The 21,839-nt window shown below is 34.9% G+C and overlaps 1 protein-coding gene across 6 annotated transcripts in view; it reads right to left on the minus strand.

The window, feature by feature from the left end:
• Positions 1-21,839, minus strand: part of LOC150094878 (luc7-like protein 3) — a 231,239-nt gene that overhangs the window by 91,074 nt on the left and 118,326 nt on the right. For 5 of the 6 annotated variants that reach the window (XR_016550110.1, XR_016550109.1, XM_090410859.1 and 2 more), the window contains exons 6-7: positions 17,832-17,996; positions 7,837-8,117 (exon numbers count right to left, since the gene is read on the minus strand). Coding sequence is in view for 4 of the 6 variants with exons in the window: in XM_090410859.1 (XP_090266985.1) it covers positions 7,837-8,117; positions 17,832-17,996 (446 nt within the window). In the remaining 2 variants the exon portion in view is untranslated. The remainder of the gene's footprint in view (positions 1-7,836; positions 8,118-17,831; positions 17,997-21,839) is intronic. The other variant, XM_090410860.1, reaches the window with a different exon arrangement.

Here is a 21,839-nt window from a genome sequence, read left to right on the forward strand (position 1 = left end):
TGGCTAACCAGACTGGCATTTGAGTGCAATAAATAAACAAAGCTCACTTTTCTGGGGGTATGCACCACAAAGGTTTAGACATGGAGGAAAGATGTTATCTAAGAAGTAGCTAGGTCTGTGAGGTTAGTCTAGTGGCTATGCACTTCGCAACCATATGCCTGGGGAAGGAGTGTCTTGGGTTCGATTTCCGTCGCCGACGTGAGGAGCTTCTTCAGCCATAGCCAAGTAGCCAGTCTTAGGCGTGGACAGCAGGGTTTTTCCCTCCAGTTTATCTGGGGTTTTTCATCCCGCAAGCAGGCAAACCAGCCCCATGAACACACGGATCTACAGCCATAAATACTTAACCCCCCTATGAGGGGGCTCAACTCGCCCCAATAGTGACGGGGGAGAAAAGGAAGGAAATTCCATATGAATAAATAAATAAAAGAAGTACCTGAAGGGTATTATTCAAAATAAGAGTGTAATAATTTTAGGAGACCTTAATGTATGGCTGGAGAAGACAGAATAGGAGCAACTGCGAAGGACCAAAGTTGGAATTTTTACATCAAAATTAATTACAAAATTCAAAAGAGCTGATTTGAGAAATTCAAAACCATAATTACAAGGTGTAGTTGGGATGGTGCACAAATATCAATAACAGATTACTTCATTCAAATGGAGCAGAACATCAAAATTTTGTCATCTGTTCACTTGGAATGGAGATCATATGTTATCTTCAAGGTGTATACAGAAAATAAATGTAGCAAAAAAAAAAAAAAGACAGAACATGGAAGCTTAGTTGTTGAAAGTTTTTACACCTGGTTTGAAAGCAAATTATACTTGCCAAGAAAATAATATTCTTGTTTAATCCTTTATCCAAGTTTAAAGCAAACAAAGTTGGCATGTGACGTATCTTCATGAAGGCTACTTGTATATATCTTGACTGAGCATTATGATCTTGTGTGGATCATATATGTTGGTGACTCATTAATTACTGATTCACTGAAACAATGCTGCATTGTGATCTTCAGACGTTATTTTGGGTTCGAGTCCCCCTCTACTTCCTTCTCTTAACATAGAATTCACAATTACATTACCAATTACAAACAAGCAACCCCTAGTGGAAAGGTACAGAGTTCGAACAGTCATTTGCACAATTCAGAAGTTTCTAAGAATTTCTGCAGACAAAATGGTCCAACTCAGCACAGGTTGAGCTAGAGAGGCCAGCTACTCTGCACACGAAAAGCAGTGTTTAGATACATTGCATTAAATTTAATGCTGAAGAAACAGCTGAGGAATATAACAGGTTTCATGAAGTCAATAGGATAAAAACGATTCGATAAAAACCATAACTGCAACCTCATTAAGCAGAAAAGAACCACAACTGGGAAAAAGTTCCTCCAGTTATCCTGCAGCTAAGGAATAATAAATGGCAGTGGGCCACAGCCCTCAAAAGCAGTAAAATTTTACAAAAGTCAGGATATGGATGAGAGGGTCCAAATACTGCCAGAGACAGGAGCCAACTCCAGCACACAGATTAAATTTTTGGAAAATAAAAACATTCGATACCACACATTTGTTCTAAAGAGTGAAAAACACTTCAAAGTGGCACCATATAATATAACAGAATATCCAACCACTGAGGGAGTTATAACCTCCAAAACTGTGGAGTATAGCCATAGCCTGTTAAAGCTAGCTGTATGCTCTGAGTAGACAAACAGCCAATGTCTCTTGACTTGGTGGAAATCAGCAAACAATACTGGCACATCTACAACCTAAAAACCTATGTGATCTGGCTATTAAACCAGAACAATCATGATGGAAGGCACCCACTGTCCAATGCCACCACTGTCAAAAATTCAGCCACTTGCAATGTTGCTGCAAGGTCGATTTCTACTGTGCTAAATGTGGAGAAAACCACACAATGGGCTTCCTGCAAAAAAATCAAAAAGAGAACCAGCTAAATGTGCCAAGTGCAGCACACCACATCCCAATAACTACAAAAGGTGCAAGTAATACTTGGCCAGGTAAAAATCAACAGAATAAAACCAAAGCGTCTTAGAAACAACTGCACAGCACTCACAGGAAATGCTGATAACGTCCTAACAGCACACCAAACCACAGAAGCATGTACCTCATATGTGGAGATGGTGGTGTCAAACAGTGTCCAACCAAATCCAGCAAAGCTGCAATCATAGCAGCCACCATGAGCAAAATGTTAATTGAGTTTGGCAAAGTAAATCTCAGCCAGGACCCCAAGAACAAGTTTGTGTGCCATACACAAGCAATCTTTACTGCACTAGTCAATGGTTACAAATGTAGGAGGAGGCCACAATCTCTATAGATTGCGTTCTGGAATGCCAACAGTCTAGAAAATAAAATGAGTGGAATACATGAATTTATGATATGATACAGTACTAAGATATACAAAACTTGTAAATGAAACATGCCTCCAACTAGTTGGCGAAGAAGGCTCAGGTACTGTTTTATACTGCAAAGACAGGCCCAACACCAGGAAGTATGTGGAGGGACAACTTTGTTAAGCACAATGAAATTGTAAATCCTGCTATTACCAACATTGATACCAAGAGCATGGAGTTCCAAACTGCAAATGTAGGCCACTTGAAAATATACTCTGCATATAACTCAGACAAAAAAAAAGTTACTAGAAGCAGACTTAAATGACATTCTGGACACAAATCAAGTAGTGTTAGTAGCAAGAGATCCGAACTTCAAGTACAGTCTGGAACAGCAGAACTACAAACCAAAATGGTAGAATCCTTAATGACTTTGCTGCTGCCAGGGACTTAATGATTCCAGGATCTGAAGAATCTACATATTACAGTGTGGAAGAACTTCCTAATGTTCTTGATTATAGCAATATTATAAAATAGCATTCACCAAGTACAAAACAAGTGCAACAAACAACTTCAGCTCTGAAGTTGTCTATACAACCCAATTTTACTCCAAATGGGCTCACAATACAAAAATATTCCAGACCAGCTCCTGACTGGACAAAACTAACAACTGCTTTACACTAATCTACTGGCTCAGTTCCAATCATCAACTCAAAGGAAAAATCAATGACTCAATTTTAAACTTGGAAAAGCTGATAAATGCAGTAACAGCTGCCACCATGGATGTGCAAATGTACAAACTTCAACTGACCTCTGGAAGAGATTAAAAATCTCATCCATGAAAAGAACAGAGCCAGGTGTTAATACCACAGAATGTTGCTCCCAGAACATAGACAGATACTTAAATGAGCTATGAACAAAGTTTGATATGCACTTAGCACTCTCTCTAATCCATGGAGAACATGTAAAGCACTCTCTCTAATCCATGGAGAACATGGTCTTGCATACCATGATTTAGACAGTCTAGAGAAACAGAGTGGTCCAAACAACACACAGATCTAGACTTCATCAGTAAAGTTCACACCCAGATACGTCATATGCTAAAATGCACAGGTTAAAAAAACTCATTTAACTGACATTTCCCACTGAGGTCCATGAAATTATCACCAAGCTTCAGAAAGGAAAGTACCAGGATTTCTAACAAAATTAACAAATGCCTCCCAATAAAGCTGTCATGTACATTATTGCTATTATTAATGTGATATTAAGTGATATAAAAATGAAGATGAAATTTCCAGCAAAAAAAAAAAGCAGCTGACATAATCTTTATCTCAAAACTAGACAATTCCACCAAAACTATTGCCCAATAAGCCTACCTAGGAAATTAACTGAGCAATTATACTAACATGACTGCGAAAGTTAGTTCACTAAAGAACTAAGACTTTCCATGACTCTGAGAACAAGTTCTCAGCATCATGGAAAATATCAGCATAGGATACAACTGGAAACAACACACAGGGCAATCTTTCTGGAAGTTACTGAAGTATTTGACAAAATATGGCACAATGGGTTTCTTTTCAAACTCTTAGAGGCCAAATTCTCACTAGGAGTGGTCAAAAACTTACCAAATCCTACCTCAGCGACTGCGAACTCCAAGCGAAGCTGCATGGAATCAGATCATCTGAATGCAAAATTAGAGCAGGGGTTATCAGCCTTGTTCTTCACCATCTATGTGGCTGAAATCCCATGCACAGTCCACCACAATGGCCCTGTATGCAGACAATATTGCAATAATGGTACACTCCCCTCCACATAGATTAGCAACTGAAAAACTACAAAATGCAATCTCAAAAAAACTAAAACAATGGTTCAAAAATGGTAAACTGATATTAACGCAGACAAGCATACTGCAGTGCTATCCACAAGAAGATCGGTAAGGTGGTAAAGTTTGGTACTCCATATGATGGTGTTAGATCTTGAATGAGAAATTTTCATTAAAATTATTTTATTCAAGATTTAACAAGAATAAAATAACTATGAGATACTTGTACTGTAGTAAGGAAACAAATTGTAAAAAGGGAGCATGAATGAATAACTTGAATGTGAAGTGCAAAGGAAAAATGAATTTTGTTTGTCTAAATAAAAATTCCGTTTTGTAAGTTGTAGCGATCAAAATGTATTCTATGTGAAATGTATATCCAGTGTAAATAAAAGTCCAAGGGTTGCATGCTAGCCACCCAGTTTAGCGTAATGCCTGAGGCGAAGGCTTATGCGGAAGGCGAATTGAGCTCGCGTTCCCCAAAACGAGCACTCCTCAGAGAAGAGTTATGACGAAACAGCTTAAGGGCACAAGTGCCATGTGAAGATTTCTGCAGCGAAAAAGAGGGTGCAACAGAGATAGAACAAGTAAGGATTCGTGCAAGCTTCAAGCTCTCTCGAGTTTTGTTCCTGTTCTCGCATGGACCTGAGGTTGCTGACCAATAATAGAAAGTGCTACGATGTCGGACAGCGAGCTCTCCCCCCCGTGGATGCTTGATGGGTACCGGACAGTCAGTATGCGAGAAATCGGCATCCACTGTTTCGAGCCATCAGTAGAAGTCCTACTGGAATGAGGCAGTGGAAAGTTATTTCCCAAAGGCGAGAATGCTGACCATAGTGACCCGCAAAAGATCAAGACGAACGCTAGCATCGCTAAGTGCAGAGAGAGGCCTTATCGGATGAACAACATGACCTCCATGTGGACGCAACCTGATGGAAGTGCAGAGTCTTATCCAACAAAAGAAGACAGACCAGGCGGAGATGGTAATCAGACACAGTGATGGTAATGTACAGAACTTTCTTACTTATTTTCCAATAGTATTAGAAGGAGAGGTGAATCAGTTTCTAGTGGAAAGGAAATTATGGACAAATAATTAGGGAACTTTCAATAACTAATATGCTTAGCAATTTGTTGGTGTTTTCATTAGACTGGTTGTCTGAAAACTTATGCCCATGTGTGTGACCAATTTAATGTGAGAAGCTAGAATTGTAGATAGAATTTGATTTGAAATTTTGTATTGTGAATGTTATGTGTATCATTGATTAACTTAGAGGTTAGAGTTGTTGATTATTTATTAGAATGTTCACTTGTATTCACTAGTTTGATTTAGTGTTTAATTGATTAAACTCTTATGTGTATTTTAATCTAATTGTAAGTACTCTAAGATCCTAATAAACATGTTTTGTTATGTGAACCTGAGTGTTGTCTGAGTATGAGACCAACTTCCCACTCATAAAATCTGAACCTATGCGAAAGGGAATACGAAAGGGGAATTTAGAACATTAGAGTCACGACTTATATTTCTTTTTGTTGATTTTATTGATGGAGTATGCTGGAGTTACTAACATTTTAAAACAGGTATGTCAGTACTGAAAGTTTAGGAAAGACTAGTGATATGATTTTTTGATTTCAGCTCGCAGCAGAGCACAACTTGCATTCTTATAAATCCTCCTCACTTTTACAGAATGCATATTTTTCAGAAAATCAGATATTATAGGATTATCTCTGCAATTTTTCAAAATATTAGTCTGTTAGAAAGCAAGACCTTGCATTTCAATTTTTCTAAAGGATATACTGTTTTTTTTTTTTTTTTGCCTTCCTATCAAGAAGATACATTTTTAAATTAATTACATGAAATTATTTACACAGGCACCACTTCTTATCATACATGAACAACACATTATGACAAATAGTACAGTTATTGAAATCCATCAATGTCAGAACAGCCTTTAAACTGGTTAACACCTTACGTTTCCCTAAAAACAGCATTCCATTCTATAAACACTCTGGGGTATATGATATTTCTTGTTCCTGCAGAAAGCAGTACATAAATCCAACTGGGAGAAGTTTCAAAATCTGTAAAAAAAAACTGAAGGCAATGGTGAAAATAAGAGAGATGAAAGAAGCAAACTACTCGTGCAAAATATCCTTTCTTGCAGAACATCACAATGAAAACTGTCAAGCATCCTCCATGTTACACTTAGAAGAGAATACTTTCATTGAATGTTCAAGGAAATACCTAAGGTAATTCACTCACACAGCATACCAAATAGGACATCTGGAAGTCATTAATTAGTATATGTAACATTCAGGACCTGTGTTATGCCAGTAATCACAAAAAAAGTTTGCATGATGTGCTAAATGAGATATGTGACTAAAGTGTCAATCAAATGACTTTTAATTTATAAAAATAATGGCTGTTGGAAATGTCTCAGATCTTTTTTGTTCGTGTTAAATATCTTCTTGAAGATGCTGTCAGCCAAAAAGACAGTGAAACATGTAAAAGTAACATTCAGTTTAAATGAATAAAGTGCTATGAGTTTAATTCCCACGATTACACAATGTTAAAAATGAGGATTTATTAAAGAACTTGACACTGTTAGCATTCAAGAGAATGGAAAAGTTAGCAAAACAGATGTTTCATATTATGATAGCATAAAAAAAAGACCCAAAGGAAGAACAAGATCCAGATGGCCTGATGCAATCAGCAGTACTTCAGAAGACCAAAATGTAAGATTTGACAATATTGAGGTCCTCACAAATAACAGATTTGGATAACTATAACTGAATTTCAGTCAAGAAAATTCTTGACTGAAATCTAGTAATAATGCAAACTTATGCTGTATTATCAGAGTATGCTGTGCAAGATACTGTAGTACTATCACAACAGTCCATATACTTCCCTCCCTTTTTGAGGGCATGCAATAAATGAAGTCACAGGAATTTAATTTTGGCGATGTATTTCAAGAAAGTGATGATTACCAACATTTTTGGTTTATACATGAATTGTTGTACCTACCAGCACTACTAAATTTCATGAGCTTCTTTCCAAATTTCATATGGGAAGACAGCAGACTGGAGCAAAATTCAAATTCTCTCTGAAATAGCTGACCTAACAACTATGCCATTTTATATGTTTCACTATATTAACAAAAAAACATCCATATTTTTTCTTTCCTTCCCTCCAGATACAGAATAAGGATGAAAAAATATGTTGCTTATCTTGTAGCAATATTTTGTTACTTTCAACATCTAATTGTAAAATAATTTATTTAATATTTTTTCAAATGACTTGAAAACTTGTATACCAAAGAAAAATGTTTTATTTTTGGATGTAGTGTCTGAAATTTGAGGAGAAAACAAATCAATTTTCATATATTAAAACTGATGTTGATTAAAAAACTGAACTAAATGAATAAAGTAGCTAATTAAATTTCAACAGCATCCCCCCCCCCAATGGAGAATCAATGCTATTAAATACCTATAACATGCAACTGTGTACAAACATATCCTTTCTCTTAATGCACAAATTGTGTTTTTTCTAAACTTTGCAAAATTCTAAACATTTCTGACTGAAGTGGAAAGAGGTCCACAAGAATTTCAGAAGCAGTCTTAATCTCTATCTCTCTCTCTCTCTCTCTTTGTATCTCTACACATGAACATATACCGACAGAAACACACCTTTCTTTTTCTTTCTGCCATCCTGTACGTGAACTGTGAGTTCTTGTTCTATCCCTACTTCTGCTCCTATGATTGCGACCACCACTTCGACTTCTTGAACGTTTTCTTTCTCTACTATGGCTCCTTGACCTTCTTCTCGATCTATCTCGCTTGCGCTCATCTTCTAACTTTTTAAGGCGCCTTTCCCTTTCCTTTTCTTCTTCCTCTCTTTGTTTCTTTCGGTCTTCTAATTCTTTTTCACGCTGTTTCTCTTTTTCTTCACGAACTTTTTCTCGTTTATTCTATAAAAGAAAAACAAAGTAAAAGAAGAATTATAACTAAATATTCGATAATAAACTAAAACAAAAGAACATTCCAATTAGATATTTCCTGAGAAGTAATGAAAGCACTATGCAATGCAACAAACATATGAAAATACAAACAGAGCACCCCTTCCTTCACCATTGCGTGAATAAACATGGCATACTTACACACAGTGATTTAAAAGGGGCTGTGCTGAGCTGTTAATTAACCAATCTCGTAAATAAACCTTGATACAAGTAAAGAAGATAAATCTTATAAATTCTTCTGCTAATGAACAAAGGGGATCTCAAACCTCTGTGCAGATCCAAAAATTGCTTAATCTACTTATATAATGTTCTACAGCTTCTCAAAAAAATTTAGAAAATATATTTAAGTGCCTCCATAGTGCAATTGGAAGAACAACATTATAATGAACCATTTGATTGGAAAAGGCCAAAGTTCAATTCTCATCGTTATGAGAGGAATCTTTATATGGACTTTTTCATTTGCAGATGAGTTAGCCGATCTCATATGGAGGTAGCAAGTTTTTTTCTCCTGGAAACTCGGATTTTTCCATCCCATATACATGCAAATCAGCCTTCAAAATATATGCAATTTACAGACAAAAAATACTTTTGGTGATGGTGATGGGTAGTAGATGGCACCTCCATAGTGCAGTTGGAAGAATGACAGTATATTGCACCCTTCAGTTGGAAAAGGCCTAAGTTTGATTCTTGTCATTATGAGAGGAATCTTTGTATGGACTTTTCATTTGAAGGTGATTTAGCTGATCTCATATAGAGGTAACAGGATTTTTTCTCCCTGAAACTTGTGTTTTTAATCCTGCAGTTTCATCCATGTTCTGAAGGCAGATCAGTGTCATGTAATAATAATAATATTTCTTCATGATTATGTTATATATATTACCATGTTTTATTCTGCTAATTTACAAAATGAACACACAGTGGCAAGTTTTTTTTTTTTTGTCTGTTCATCTACTCTATACGTAAGTTAATCTAGAGCACTGGGTGAATAGTTTTGTCAACCCATTTCAAAACTTTACTGACCTATCCCAATTTATGTTTTAATCGGAGACTGCAAAAAAGGCACAAAGAAATAACATGCTACAATTATATGAGGTGTGACAATTTAATTCCCAGAACAGCCACGTAGTGTCACCAGTGTGTTGATTTGGCTGGAGTCATGTGAGTAATCGTCTTTGTACATGTTTTAACTAATGTGTGTAGACCTCAAGCTGATACATCCATTTGCTAGTTGGCTATTGCAAAAACAATAGAGATCTGCGTGTAAACTTTGACATAAAAATGTGTGATCAAAATTTGGAGCAGCATGTTAACATCAAATTTTGTGTGAAAATTGGCAAACTGCTACTAAAACCTTGCAGCTGTTGAAAGTAGAATGTGGTGTGGATGCTCTGAAAAAGTCAAGTGTCTCTGAGTGGCATAAGAGATTCAAAGGTGGGCAGCCAACAACAAAAATGATGGATGCAAATGTGAACAGAGCGCGAGATTTGGTAGCGTCTGACAGATGATTAAGTGTGCAAATAATGGCTGATGAATTGCAAATAAATTGAGAAACAGTCAGGGTAATCTGAACTGAAAAATTAAGCATGCGAAAGATTTCTGCAAAGTTTGTACCTCGGATCTTCATGAATGAACAGAAGCAGCGGTGGGTTCAAGTTGCAACTGATCTTTCTACAAATACGCACATTTCCGAGAGTAATTACGGGTGATGAAACCTGGTGCTTCCCGTACAATTCCGAAACAAAACGCCAGAGCATGCAATGGAAAACCCCAAGTTTGCCAAGTCCAAAAAAAGCATGCATGTCATGTTCGCAGTTCAAGACCATGCTGATATGTTTCTTTGATCACAAGTGGATAATCTACTATGAATTCATTGAACAGGGACAAACAGTCAACCAATGTTGACTGTTTGTCCACTTGATGTGTGATGGATGATCCACTTGTCAGTCCACAATTCAGGTCTTTTACTCTGAACAGAATCTCATATTCTTTCAGCACCTCGAAATAGCATTGCTGAAAAATTACGAGATTCTGTTCAGAGAAAATGACCTGAATTGTGGGCTGACAAGGGGATCATCCATCACGACAATGCAACACAAGCCATAGTGTGCTCATCATGAGAGAGTTTCTGGCCAAAAAATCGATTACTGAATTAGGTCATCCTGCTTATTTACCTGACTTAGCTCCCTGTGATTTCTGGCTATTTTCAAAATTAAAGAGTGCGCTAAAAGGACAAAGATTTTTGTGACATCGCTGATATCCAGCATAATGTGATAAAGGAACTCGAGAGAGTATTCCGGAAAAAGAGTTCCAGGCCAGTTTCCAAAAATGGGAACACCGTCTAAACCAGTGTATAAATGTGCAAGGGACTTTGAAGGTGACATTAGCCATTATTGTATAGTTCCAAACGTAGGTTTTTTACAGGTGCATTCCGGGAATTAAATGGTCACACCTTGTATACTGCGTTAACTCAGCTCTAGACAAATGAAATTTAATAATAATTGGAATTTAAGATTTGCATAGAGGCCTCAAACATATGGATGCAGAGGATAAATTTGATGAGGGCTGTTTTCTGGTGATAGTCTGCATTTGAGTGAGTGTCAGTGTGAAGCAGGGTAAAATGCCACTGAGAAGAAAGAGAGTGGGTGTTGGGGCTGTGACTGTAGGCTATCAAAATCTAGTTACAATGATTCAGGGAGTATCAGAAATAACAGAAAAAAAATTTTGCATTAATAAAATTAGTTAGTCCACAAATCAGAGATACAAGTGAGACATGGTTGATGGTTGACAGAGGATGTATATCAGGAAGAGAATATGATGGACGTGCCATTTTTTGGAGGATACAAAAGATAAGAGATTTGGATAATCTCAATGATCTTAGAAGAGTTATGATTCCTTCATATGGAACTTCAAAGAAGCAGTATGGCTTTGAAATGATTTAGTGCAAGGTAGAGGTGAGAAAACATTCATCAGTAGGATGTTGCCATAGGGAAAGAAATGCAGAGAGATGATTCTGAAATTTCAGGCAGACAAGACTGGAGAGTCACAAGTATGATACGAATGGGTGACTAATGGAAACTTTAACTGGAAGCAGGAAATACAGGTAACCCTCGTATAAAGCGGATGTTAGGTTCCACAGAAATGCTGCATTATATAAATCGTGTTATGAGAGACTCAGATCACATAGAAAGGGTAGGGTAATGTTCCAAAATCGTTTTATTTAATTCAGGTAATTTATGTAAGTTAAGAAAACATATAAACTATGAAACAAAATACATAGTATAAACTTATAAAAATACAAATTGTACACAACTTCATTGCCCATAATGCATAAATATTTTATTTTATTTTTTTTAAATAAAATAAAATAAAATATTTTTATTTTATTAGGCAAAATAAAATAAAGTCATGTTTTAATCATCATCACTGTCTTCAAAAGGAAGATGTTCTTTAATTACGAGTCATCTGACACTGTCATCACTTGAAATCTCTTGCAGATCATTTGTATAATTCTCCTTGCATACTTCGACTGGTTTATTTATCAAGAAGTCAGTAATAAGACCTTACTTACCACTATGGTGCAATTTTTTTATTAAGTTTATAATATGGAGCTAAACAAATATCCAATCGTCTCGTGAATTTTCCGAACATCTCCGTTGAGGGATCATTATCTGTAAAATAACATCCTAACTTTCTTGCCAACTCCAATCCATCTGCTAATTTCTTTAAACTGAATTCTTTAACAGATTCATCATAATTAGAATCTTTGGCAGAACTTTCCCCGCCTTTTGGTTCGAGGTCATCTATTAATTGTACTACCAGTTCCTCCTAATTTAAATCTGTTTCCCCATCAATTAATTCACTAATTTTGTTTTCAACCATATCGCAAAAGCCCTCTAAGTGGCCATTACTATAAAAAATAAAATTTTTACATAAAAAAGCATTACATATCGCATGTAACTCACCAGAAAATAAAGTGCTCAGCTTGAGATTAACATACTTATGATTTTTAATGCACTTTCCTGGCAGAAAACGAAGACACTTTTCAACAATAAACACTTTAGACAGTAAACAATTGACGTACATGCGTGCTAAAGGGTATTTCCCCAATATAAATTCGCTACTTATAACTACATGCGCGATACGGCCAGACGCCAATTTAACGAAGATAAAATTTGATTTTTAAGTCATACAGTGAAAAATATATGAAAAGATAAAGGGTTATTACAATTTGTAGACCGCATTATATCAAACCGTGTTGTATAAGTACCGTGTTATACGTTACCTGTAATATGCATAAATAAGAATGAATTCCTTCAGCTCCATTACACAACATGCAGCACAAGCAAAATGTGAGACAAGTGCTGGCAGGATGTGTGGAATTATAGAACAGGAAACTATGACAAATTAAGGAAACAGATTACTACCAAATGAAAAAAAAAAACTTGTCATGCCATAGTCAATTGAAGGGAAGATCTGTTATTAATGGCAATGTCAGATTGTATTCCTAAAGTTAGAAGGATAAACAGAGTGAGGAAGAAATAAATAAAACATGGAATTATGAGGTGTGCAGAAAAAATATGTTATGGAAGAGATATCAAGAACAGGGTACCCCTGATGTCGCATGGAGTATAAGGCATATGAAAGGAAAGTGACGTCAGGAAGGAGAAGCTGGCTTATGAAATGAGACCGCTGAGGCCACAAAACAAAAGCTTAGAGAATTTTGCAGTTATGTGACCAGTAGAAGAGTGGATGAATATAGAAGACTAATTTTAGTTGCTTGAGATAGCACATAGCTTATATGTACTGAAGTTATAGTGGAAATTTTCAATCAGTACTGTGTTGGTAAATTTCAAGTTGGCGAAGATTGGAGCAGCATTTAATAGAAGGGGGAAAGAAAAGGATATATCAAAAGTTCAGGTATGTGAAGTATTTGAAACTTGAAGACTGTTTCTAGCAACAGAAACAATCTGGGTAAGAAGGAGAGAATAAAATGATGCCAGTACATAAGATGGGGGGGAATCCAAAGTTAGTGGTCAAGAGAGTGTTAGAGGTAGAATACAAACATGATGAGAATGCAGCATGAGTTGATTAAGGGGAGTTCTTACTTGAATAACCTGCTTATATTTTATAATGAACATAGTGAAGAACAGAGAAAATGTTTGCATGGTAATATTCCTCTGCTGAAAACTAGTAGTACTGGGGAACGGAAAGTAAGCTGGAGCCTATTTGCATGGGATGATAGTTAGCTAATAGGAGTCCAGCAAGTTGTATTTTGGAGTGCAATGTCTTAAAAAGAAAAGTGACAAGTGGGGCAGCACAGGCCTGTTCTGGGACAGATTATTATTTAATCTACATATGGATGATATACTACCTGATTTTGGCCAAGTGGTTAGCATATCTGCTCTCCAGCCAAAAGGCTGCAGGTTCGAATCCTGCCGTGGGGCATGGATGGTTGTGATTGTGAAAATACTAGTAGTGGTGGTGGTGGGTAGTAGATGGTGTTGGTGTAGATGATGATTATAGTTGCAGTTCATTGTAGTTGGTTGGTGAATTGAGTGGTGGAAGCAGAGAGAGAGTTATTATAGAGTAAGTGGCCTCACTCAAGGAGTCATTGGACTCCCTGGAGGTGTCGTGTGATGATGATAATAATAATAATAATACAAGCTCCAAGATATGTTCAGTTATTTGCTGATGACCGTCAGCATGATTAGCCAAGTGGATAGCATGTATACTCTTGAAACAACAAGTTGTGGATTCAAATCTTACTGTGGACAAGAATTTTTGTGAATATCCTTAGATGGAAGATGAATTTCAGTGTGTAATAAGACCACCACTCTGCTTATTGGAGGCTTAAAATGGCTTGGAAAAAAGTTCCAGGGTTGATTTGTATTAAGGATTAGATAATCTGGATTATCTAATCCTTAATCAACCCAAAGTATTAATGTATGACAGGAATAGATTTTATGGGTGGGATGCACACTAAAAAGATGCTAATTTCAGAAGAGCAATTTTAGGAAGCTTTGCTGTGTTGTTATAAGAAAGGATTTCAATGGTTGACACTTTGGCAGATGAATGGGAGATGCTGTCTCAATGCTGCTAAGTTCAAAGTCATGCAATAGACAGAGAAGATATAATGATATGTATTGGAGGAACTTACTCCAGGAGTTGGAGGAGGAGAAGGTTGGCAGACATGCAGCTGAAGTTCGGGGGACACATTGTAGAAGCTGTAAAGTTTGCTCAAAATATTGCTACCATAATTGGGATGCAGTCCTAACCTCTTAGCAATAATACCATTTTAAGTTTAAGCTCACTAATGAAAATAAATGCATGTGAATTTATTTTTAACTTAGTCCAGCAAAAATATCACACTGCCATAGTAACAAACAAAATATCAAAGAGGTAACCTTACCTTTTACAAATGTAAGTCCCAGAAACAGAAATTAAAACAGAAGTAGAGCAGGTCAAACCGCTTGGGCTTAACCTGGCTTAGTTAAAGGTCTAGTGGTGCAAGGATTGTGTCCCTGTTGCTATGTATGAACAGAGTTTCTAACTGATTTTGGAGATTTGCCAACCTTCTGGATGAAGGAGTGTGACATTTTTCTAAGTGGATCACTTGCTGAATGTTACATTAAGATGTATGGTGTATTTATTGCTGTTTCTGATATTTTCTACTTCTTATTTTAGTATTCTGTTGGTGTTGCAATAGTTTCTGAACATAGTTGGGGACTTGAGGGATTCTGATAAACAAGAGAAGGCAAATGATTCATATTCAAAGGGAGTTTGTTTCAGTGCCAGAGCTCCCCCCACCACCACCACAGATATCTCTAACAAGCAATGACTGTGCTCAGGAGTGGAATGCCATGTCTAACACAGACACCATACTAACACCACAGCTTGCCTTGTCCCTGTCCCCAGATCATGGGGAAAGAGGCATACTATAACATTGTTGCCTCTTGTAGGCAATCCTAGCCAAAGTAGTGCAAGACTACCAGGATCGCGCTGCATGGCAAACATGGAAGTGGATCCTATTGATGGTGGTCTGGAAGATAAGGTAGTAAAAAAAGACCCAGAGGAAGCTCAAAGTGTACATGAAGAAAAGCAAAGAAAAAATAATAAAAATGAAGATGGACAGGACCATCACTGACAGTCTCCTCCACCACAAACAGCTGCCTCACATAGAGGATCAAACTGCTTTAGAAGGCAGGGAAAGAGAATAGTGCAGCTTATGATGATTATCTACTAAAAACCAAAAAGTATGATTTTGGCTGAATGATGGTTCACTGATTCTTTCATATTTCACTGTGCTTTTTGGCACTTTCTTGCTAAGTAAAATTTACAATGGCAAGTCTATGAAACAAGCAAGATCTGAGCCACGAATGTTGAAAAAGTCATTTCAGTCACTGAAGGAGTGTTTAATTAACCATGGATCGTGATCGCAGTTGCCATATGTCCTGAAAATAAGGATCATTCTGATTTTCAGTACTTTGAAAAAGTATCTTATCTAAAAACATTTTCAGACAAAAAGTATCTTATCTAAAAACATTTTCAGACAAAAAGTATCTTATCTAAAAACAACTAAACCAAACATTAACCTTCTGTGGTTTGTATTGTTCTTAGCACTATTTCCAGTAGAAACCACAATAAAAAAAATACAAAGCAAAAACTTTTATTCTACTAGTTTCTTACACACTACTACTTCATCAGGAATAAATCATCATAATCAATTTCTTGATATGTACCCTCAAGCGGTGTTCAGATTCAAGGAATAATAAAGATGTTTTTAATACAACAAAAAACATATAGCAGCAGTATAATTTTTAATGCATGAAATGATAATAAAAATGATTAACTAAGAAACTCAGAAACAAGCTGCAATAGATATTTCACAGTGCAGTTCAACAATGAATCATTTGTATCTTAACACAATAATGCACCATCAGTTTAATGATAATTCAGTCATCAGTTTATGTATTTAAAATCATTATGCTGCTATATGCTTTCAAAGTATACAAATATCTTTATTCCTAATGAAGTAGGTCACAGTATGGAAGAAATTCATAGAATAAAACAATTTTTACTTCAAGTTTTTCATTATTTTATTTCAGAATTCATGGTATGACTAAATATCTTAATTACTAATCCTAATATTGTTAATAATATTATATTTATTAAAGAATTATTAATTATTTAATAATTATAATAATTTCTGTGAAGATATCAAAATATCTTCCATTTTAATTATTTAAATTAAATAAGGTCTGGTGCTTTTTGGTGAATAAATCAAATTTCTATGCCAACAGAGCCATGCATATTTTTATTTCATATGAAAATTTTGAACTTCCATTATACAGACTGAGTTATTTCATTTATATGACTAATTATTTAAACTTCACATTACTATAAAGAAATTTTTGGATCCCAGTGTTCCTAAGCATTGAGCTAAAAATATAATTACTGCATGGCTTTAGTTGAAAGTTTTCAGTAATTTGTAAAGCATACTATTTATTATATGTCCATTGTATTTAATGCAAGCAATCTGCAACACAATGAATCAGTGCAATTTCACATTAGACTATATGAAGGCTTTTCTAAATTTGATACATATATAACTAGAATAACTAGGAATTTTTGTAACGTTTATGGCAGTTGTGCTCATTTAGTCAGAATGCATATCTTACAGGACCTTCTATAAAGGAAGTGTGGTTCTTCTCAATAGGTTACCATATTTCTAATGAAATTTTTTTTTGCATAAATGCTTCACAGGTAGTCCTTCTGTAAAGCATTTATGCAAAAAGTTCCATCAAAATATGAAGAACTCTTAGAATATAGAGCACTGATTAGTTGGTCAATTCTGAATTAAGAGTTTCATATGCATATGTTTAACTTGGTTAATCCATTATAATGTGGATGAAGTATGACAACTGAAAGACTAGAAAATATAATGAGTAAACATATGATAAAATAAAACTTTCTGAAAATAATTTCTATTGTGATATTGGCACTCATACACTGCCCACTGATACAATTCCCTCCTTATATTAGTATTAACTAGCATATAATGACTATACACAATCAACCAGCAAACTAACTTTCATTTTTTAAGGTAAAAATAAACATTTTGTATCAAGATATGTAGTTTTGTAATGCATTTTTCCTATACATCATTATCATTACTGTTCACATCACATGATAGTTTTTAAAAATATATCCATCACTGTGAAGGTGAATGTTGTGTTAGCAGTTCTGCAGTGCAAATGAAAGAACAATGAAGAAACTGGGCACTTCAACTGGAAAAAGACCTGAGTCTGATTCTCATCATGACAAGGGGATCTTTATATGGACTATTTTCAACTGAAGGTGAGTTGGCCAATCTCAAACAGAGGTAGCAGGATTTTCAATTCCACATACAGACAAATCACCCAAGAGAACACATGCAATTTACAGACAAAAATACAATTAGTAAACAACAGCTGGTACTGTGCACAGATGTGAGCAGATAGTGGCAGAGTGTGTAGATGGAGAATTAGGTAGTGTAGACAATGGTCATGTGGAAGAGAGTGCCCTCTTACAATGAGTTATTTGAGGAATCATGTAATAATAATAATAACGAGATCTTTCAATTTCAGTAATCTCTGGTTAAACTTTTTTACTCTAAATTTCACATACCAGAATTTCATCAACAGCAGCCTTTACTCTAGCATAACCAACATGTTGCTTGCCTGTCAGATGGTCATCAACTCGTTGCTGAGCATCTCCAACGATAAGAAAAGCTCCACAAACATCACATACTTCCATCTGTTTTTCTTGAGCTGCAGCAATTTCAGCTGTCTGCTAAGGAGGAAATAAAAACAGGAAGAAAAAAAAAGAGAGAGAGAAAGAAAGAAAGAAATAGAAAAAATAATATATTATAAAATGTTTCATTAATGCTATACAAACCTCTAATAACACTGCTCTTTAAGGGCATGTACTTGCAAGCATATAACAATTTATTTCATTTTATACAGTTAACAGTAAACACAGTTAAAAAATATAGCAATAAATAAAGAAATTTGCTAATAAATTAGCACTGGAAGCCAATCAGCAATAACTGACTGGCTACTAGCTGATATCACTAATTATAAACAGTACCCAGTGAAAAGAGGTATATTCTCTCAATTTAAACCAATATCAAACCAAAGTATTTAACTATGCTAATTAAAACTTATAACTGTCAAGTTTTAAATATTAATAAAATCATAATAAATATTGTTCTACTGGAACTCAATAAATATAATGGGAGAAAAAAAAAGTTCTTAAACTGCCCATGGTACAAATGTACTATAGGTTTGTAAATAACCTTTCGTGGGTGGGAACCACACAAAAAAAGATAGATATATATATATATTAAAATATATATTAATCTTTTAATATATATCTTATAATCTAGTCTGTCTTTGCACCACATTAGGTTTAAGCATAAAATTTATTACTCCTGTTTTACAGTAGACATGTTCTTAGAACAAACCTCTATGAACCAGAAAAATAGGTTATAGTACAAAGTTTACTGTATGAATTATCTACACATTAGCACAAGAAAAGTATATTTAATATACTACCAGATTTCAGTTTGAAAATAACAAACTATCATCAGTGGCTAGACAGAAAACAGTTTTTTTACAAGGTAGAATACAAACAATTGATCATTCAAAAATAGAACGAGCCGCATGATGTTATATCGTTAATCACGATATCATTTCACTGAAGAAAGGCAAACATAAGAGTGCATTAGTTACATGTATTAGTTACATGTATAAATTTACAATGTCATACGAAAAACTTAATTTATAAAATCATACTAAAGATGTCATTAACCGGTTGTAGTATCTAGAAGGTCTTCATTTAAAAAAAATAAGTAAGTAAATAAAAAATAAAAATAAAATAAAATAAAACACTTAATGTGTTTTTTGGATCAAACTTTCCCATATTTTTTTGACATAGACAGGCAGTCATTATTATTCAGGTTAGGGTGGTGAAGCAAGGCTTCAGCACTCTCTTTGAATAAACATTTGAATTTATGCCGACATCTGTGTAGAAGGCGAATTTTGGACCAGAGAATGTTGTGGTTTGTCTCTATTTTCTGTGTCCAAAACTCACCTTCTACACAGATGTCAGCATAAATTCAAATGCATATTCAAAGAGAGTGCTGAGGCCTTGCTTCACTGCACTAACCTGAATCATAATGACTGCCTATCCGCCAAAAATATAGGAAAGTTTGATCCGAATAATACATTAAGTTTTTTTTATTTACTTATTTATTTATTATTATTTTTATGAAGACCTTCTAGATACTACATCTGGTTAATGCCATCTTTAGTATGATTTTATAAATTAAGTTTTTCGTATGACATTGTAAATTTATACATGCAACTAATTCTGCACTCTTATGTTTGCCTTTCTTCAGTGAAATGATATTGTGATTAACGATGTAACATCATGTGGCTCGGTCTATTTTTGAATGATCAATTGTTTGTATTCCACCTTGTAAAAATCTGTTTTCTGTCTAGCCACTGATGATAGTTTGTTATTTTCAAACTGAAATATCTGGCAGTATATTAAATATACTTTTCTTGTGCTAACATGTAAATAATTCTTAATTTCATGTCACAAGTTTCTCTCAAAAATAAAATTACTGTACTGAATTATGAAAAAAAAACTGATCTACCCACTTCATTCCACGAAATACAATAGAACAATGTTCATACATAGTAGGAATCGCACACAGAAAGAAAATACAACAAGAAAACAGCAGCAATCATACATCGACAACAGAACACACACAGGATTGGTAGGAACCCTATATAAAGCACATAAAATAACAAACAAAATACAAATACTAACAATAATGAGATACATAACAAAGAAGAGATTATTGGTCAACTCCAATTACAAATAGCTATAAGTGCTGAATATCAGTCAGCATTAGTCAGCCTACATTAGCTTCCTAATTCATCAGAGACCAAATTATTACAGCTGGTACAAACAGATACTGTTGTCTTAGAACTGTAAATTAAAGAAATATGACAAAATATACAGCAGTGGTATCCACTAATTTTTATACAAGATCTACTTCTCCAATAAATATCCATCCATGACTGACTTTGTTTAAAATTTATTTTGTAAGTGAAGTTTTCTGTGGTTTAGAAGTTCATAAGGCATATTCCGGTAATTGGACCACATTTTTTTTTATTAAGCTAAAAGCACAATAAAGAAATAAAACTCGACAAGTTTCGTGAGCCGTTTGACTTACATCTTTCCATACCACTTCCACCGGCCACAATGTACTCTGGCAGAAAACAAACATGTCTTACATAGAAAAAAACTGTTACCTAAGGAAATTTAAAGAAGCTGCAAACATGCTTAGAATTCCAACACAATGCAATAAAAACCAAGGCTTAATTCTACCCCAAGTTTGGTCAGCTTTGATAAATATACCTCCGTCAGACCTCGGACATTATGAACGTGAACAACAGAACGTGGCATCATCCAGCATTGTTTAAACTTAGCACTGCTTTGAATCTGCATTCTGATTTTTCAATTTTATGAACAGTCAGATGGCTACAACTGTATTGGATGAACTATTTTTTGAATAATTTCTCTTTTTTGTTGTTTTATACTTTAAGTTACCTTTTACCCCTGAAGATGAAAGCAAATGACTTACGAAACGTGTCGGGTTTTATTTCTTTATTGTGATTTTAGCTTATTAAAAAAAATGTGGTACAATTACCGGAATATGCCTTTTAAAATTTATTTATCAGTTTATTTATTTTTACTTTAAAAGTTTTAATTGTTTATCTATGTATCATCCTAAAGAAGAACCAAAATGATGAGAGGGATGCTAAGGAGTTTAAGAAGTTGAATAACCTTTTAAATAAACACTTTTTTTCACAATATTTGGACATTTAGGGTAGGTCAGACCTTAATAACCTAGATGACAACAATGCTTTTATGATAGTATTGTTAATAACAAAATGAAATGCAAAAACTGTATAATTCTGAAATTGTTCAAGTCCTAAGTGAGACTAGAACATCATTTGGAAAAAGAAGACAAGTTATTATCTTCAAGTTTGGACACCAACAGATTTAATTTCAATTTCTGCTTAAAAGCATTTACATACTTATCATGTGAATAATTGTTTTATCCTGACCTTGTTCCAAATTTAATTCTTTGCTGTAACATAAGTCAAAAATTCTAAATAACATAATATCATCTTCCAAATGCTCGTAATTTTACTCCATGCAGCAAGAAATTGCTTAATATCACAAGTTACCGTATATTATCGTGTATAATGCGAAAAATTTATGGTAAAAAATACTACTTAAAGTTAGGGGTTCGTATTATATGCAGATCCTAAAAAATATAACATCTTATTAGACTTGCACACACAATATATACTACCTAATGCCTATGCAACCAAATCTACTCGACCCACTCGCATTCGGCAACCGAGCGTGCATTGTATCTGCGCATAAAGCTACTTACATTACTGGCTTTATGCGCAGATACGATGCGTGCTCCGTCGCCGAATGATAGAGCACAGTTAGGTATATCGGTTTAACCACAGTTCATTTTAAATATTATTCGTTAAACAAACCTAGCCTGAAAATGAGCCAACAGAAACTTAAACGTTCATCTTT

The sequence above is a fragment of the Typopeltis vanoorti genome, chromosome 21 (genome assembly GCF_054136105.1).
Source record: "Typopeltis vanoorti isolate ZY-2024b chromosome 21, IOZ_Tvanoo_1.0, whole genome shotgun sequence".
Lineage (NCBI taxonomy): Eukaryota > Metazoa > Arthropoda > Arachnida > Uropygi > Thelyphonidae > Typopeltis > Typopeltis vanoorti.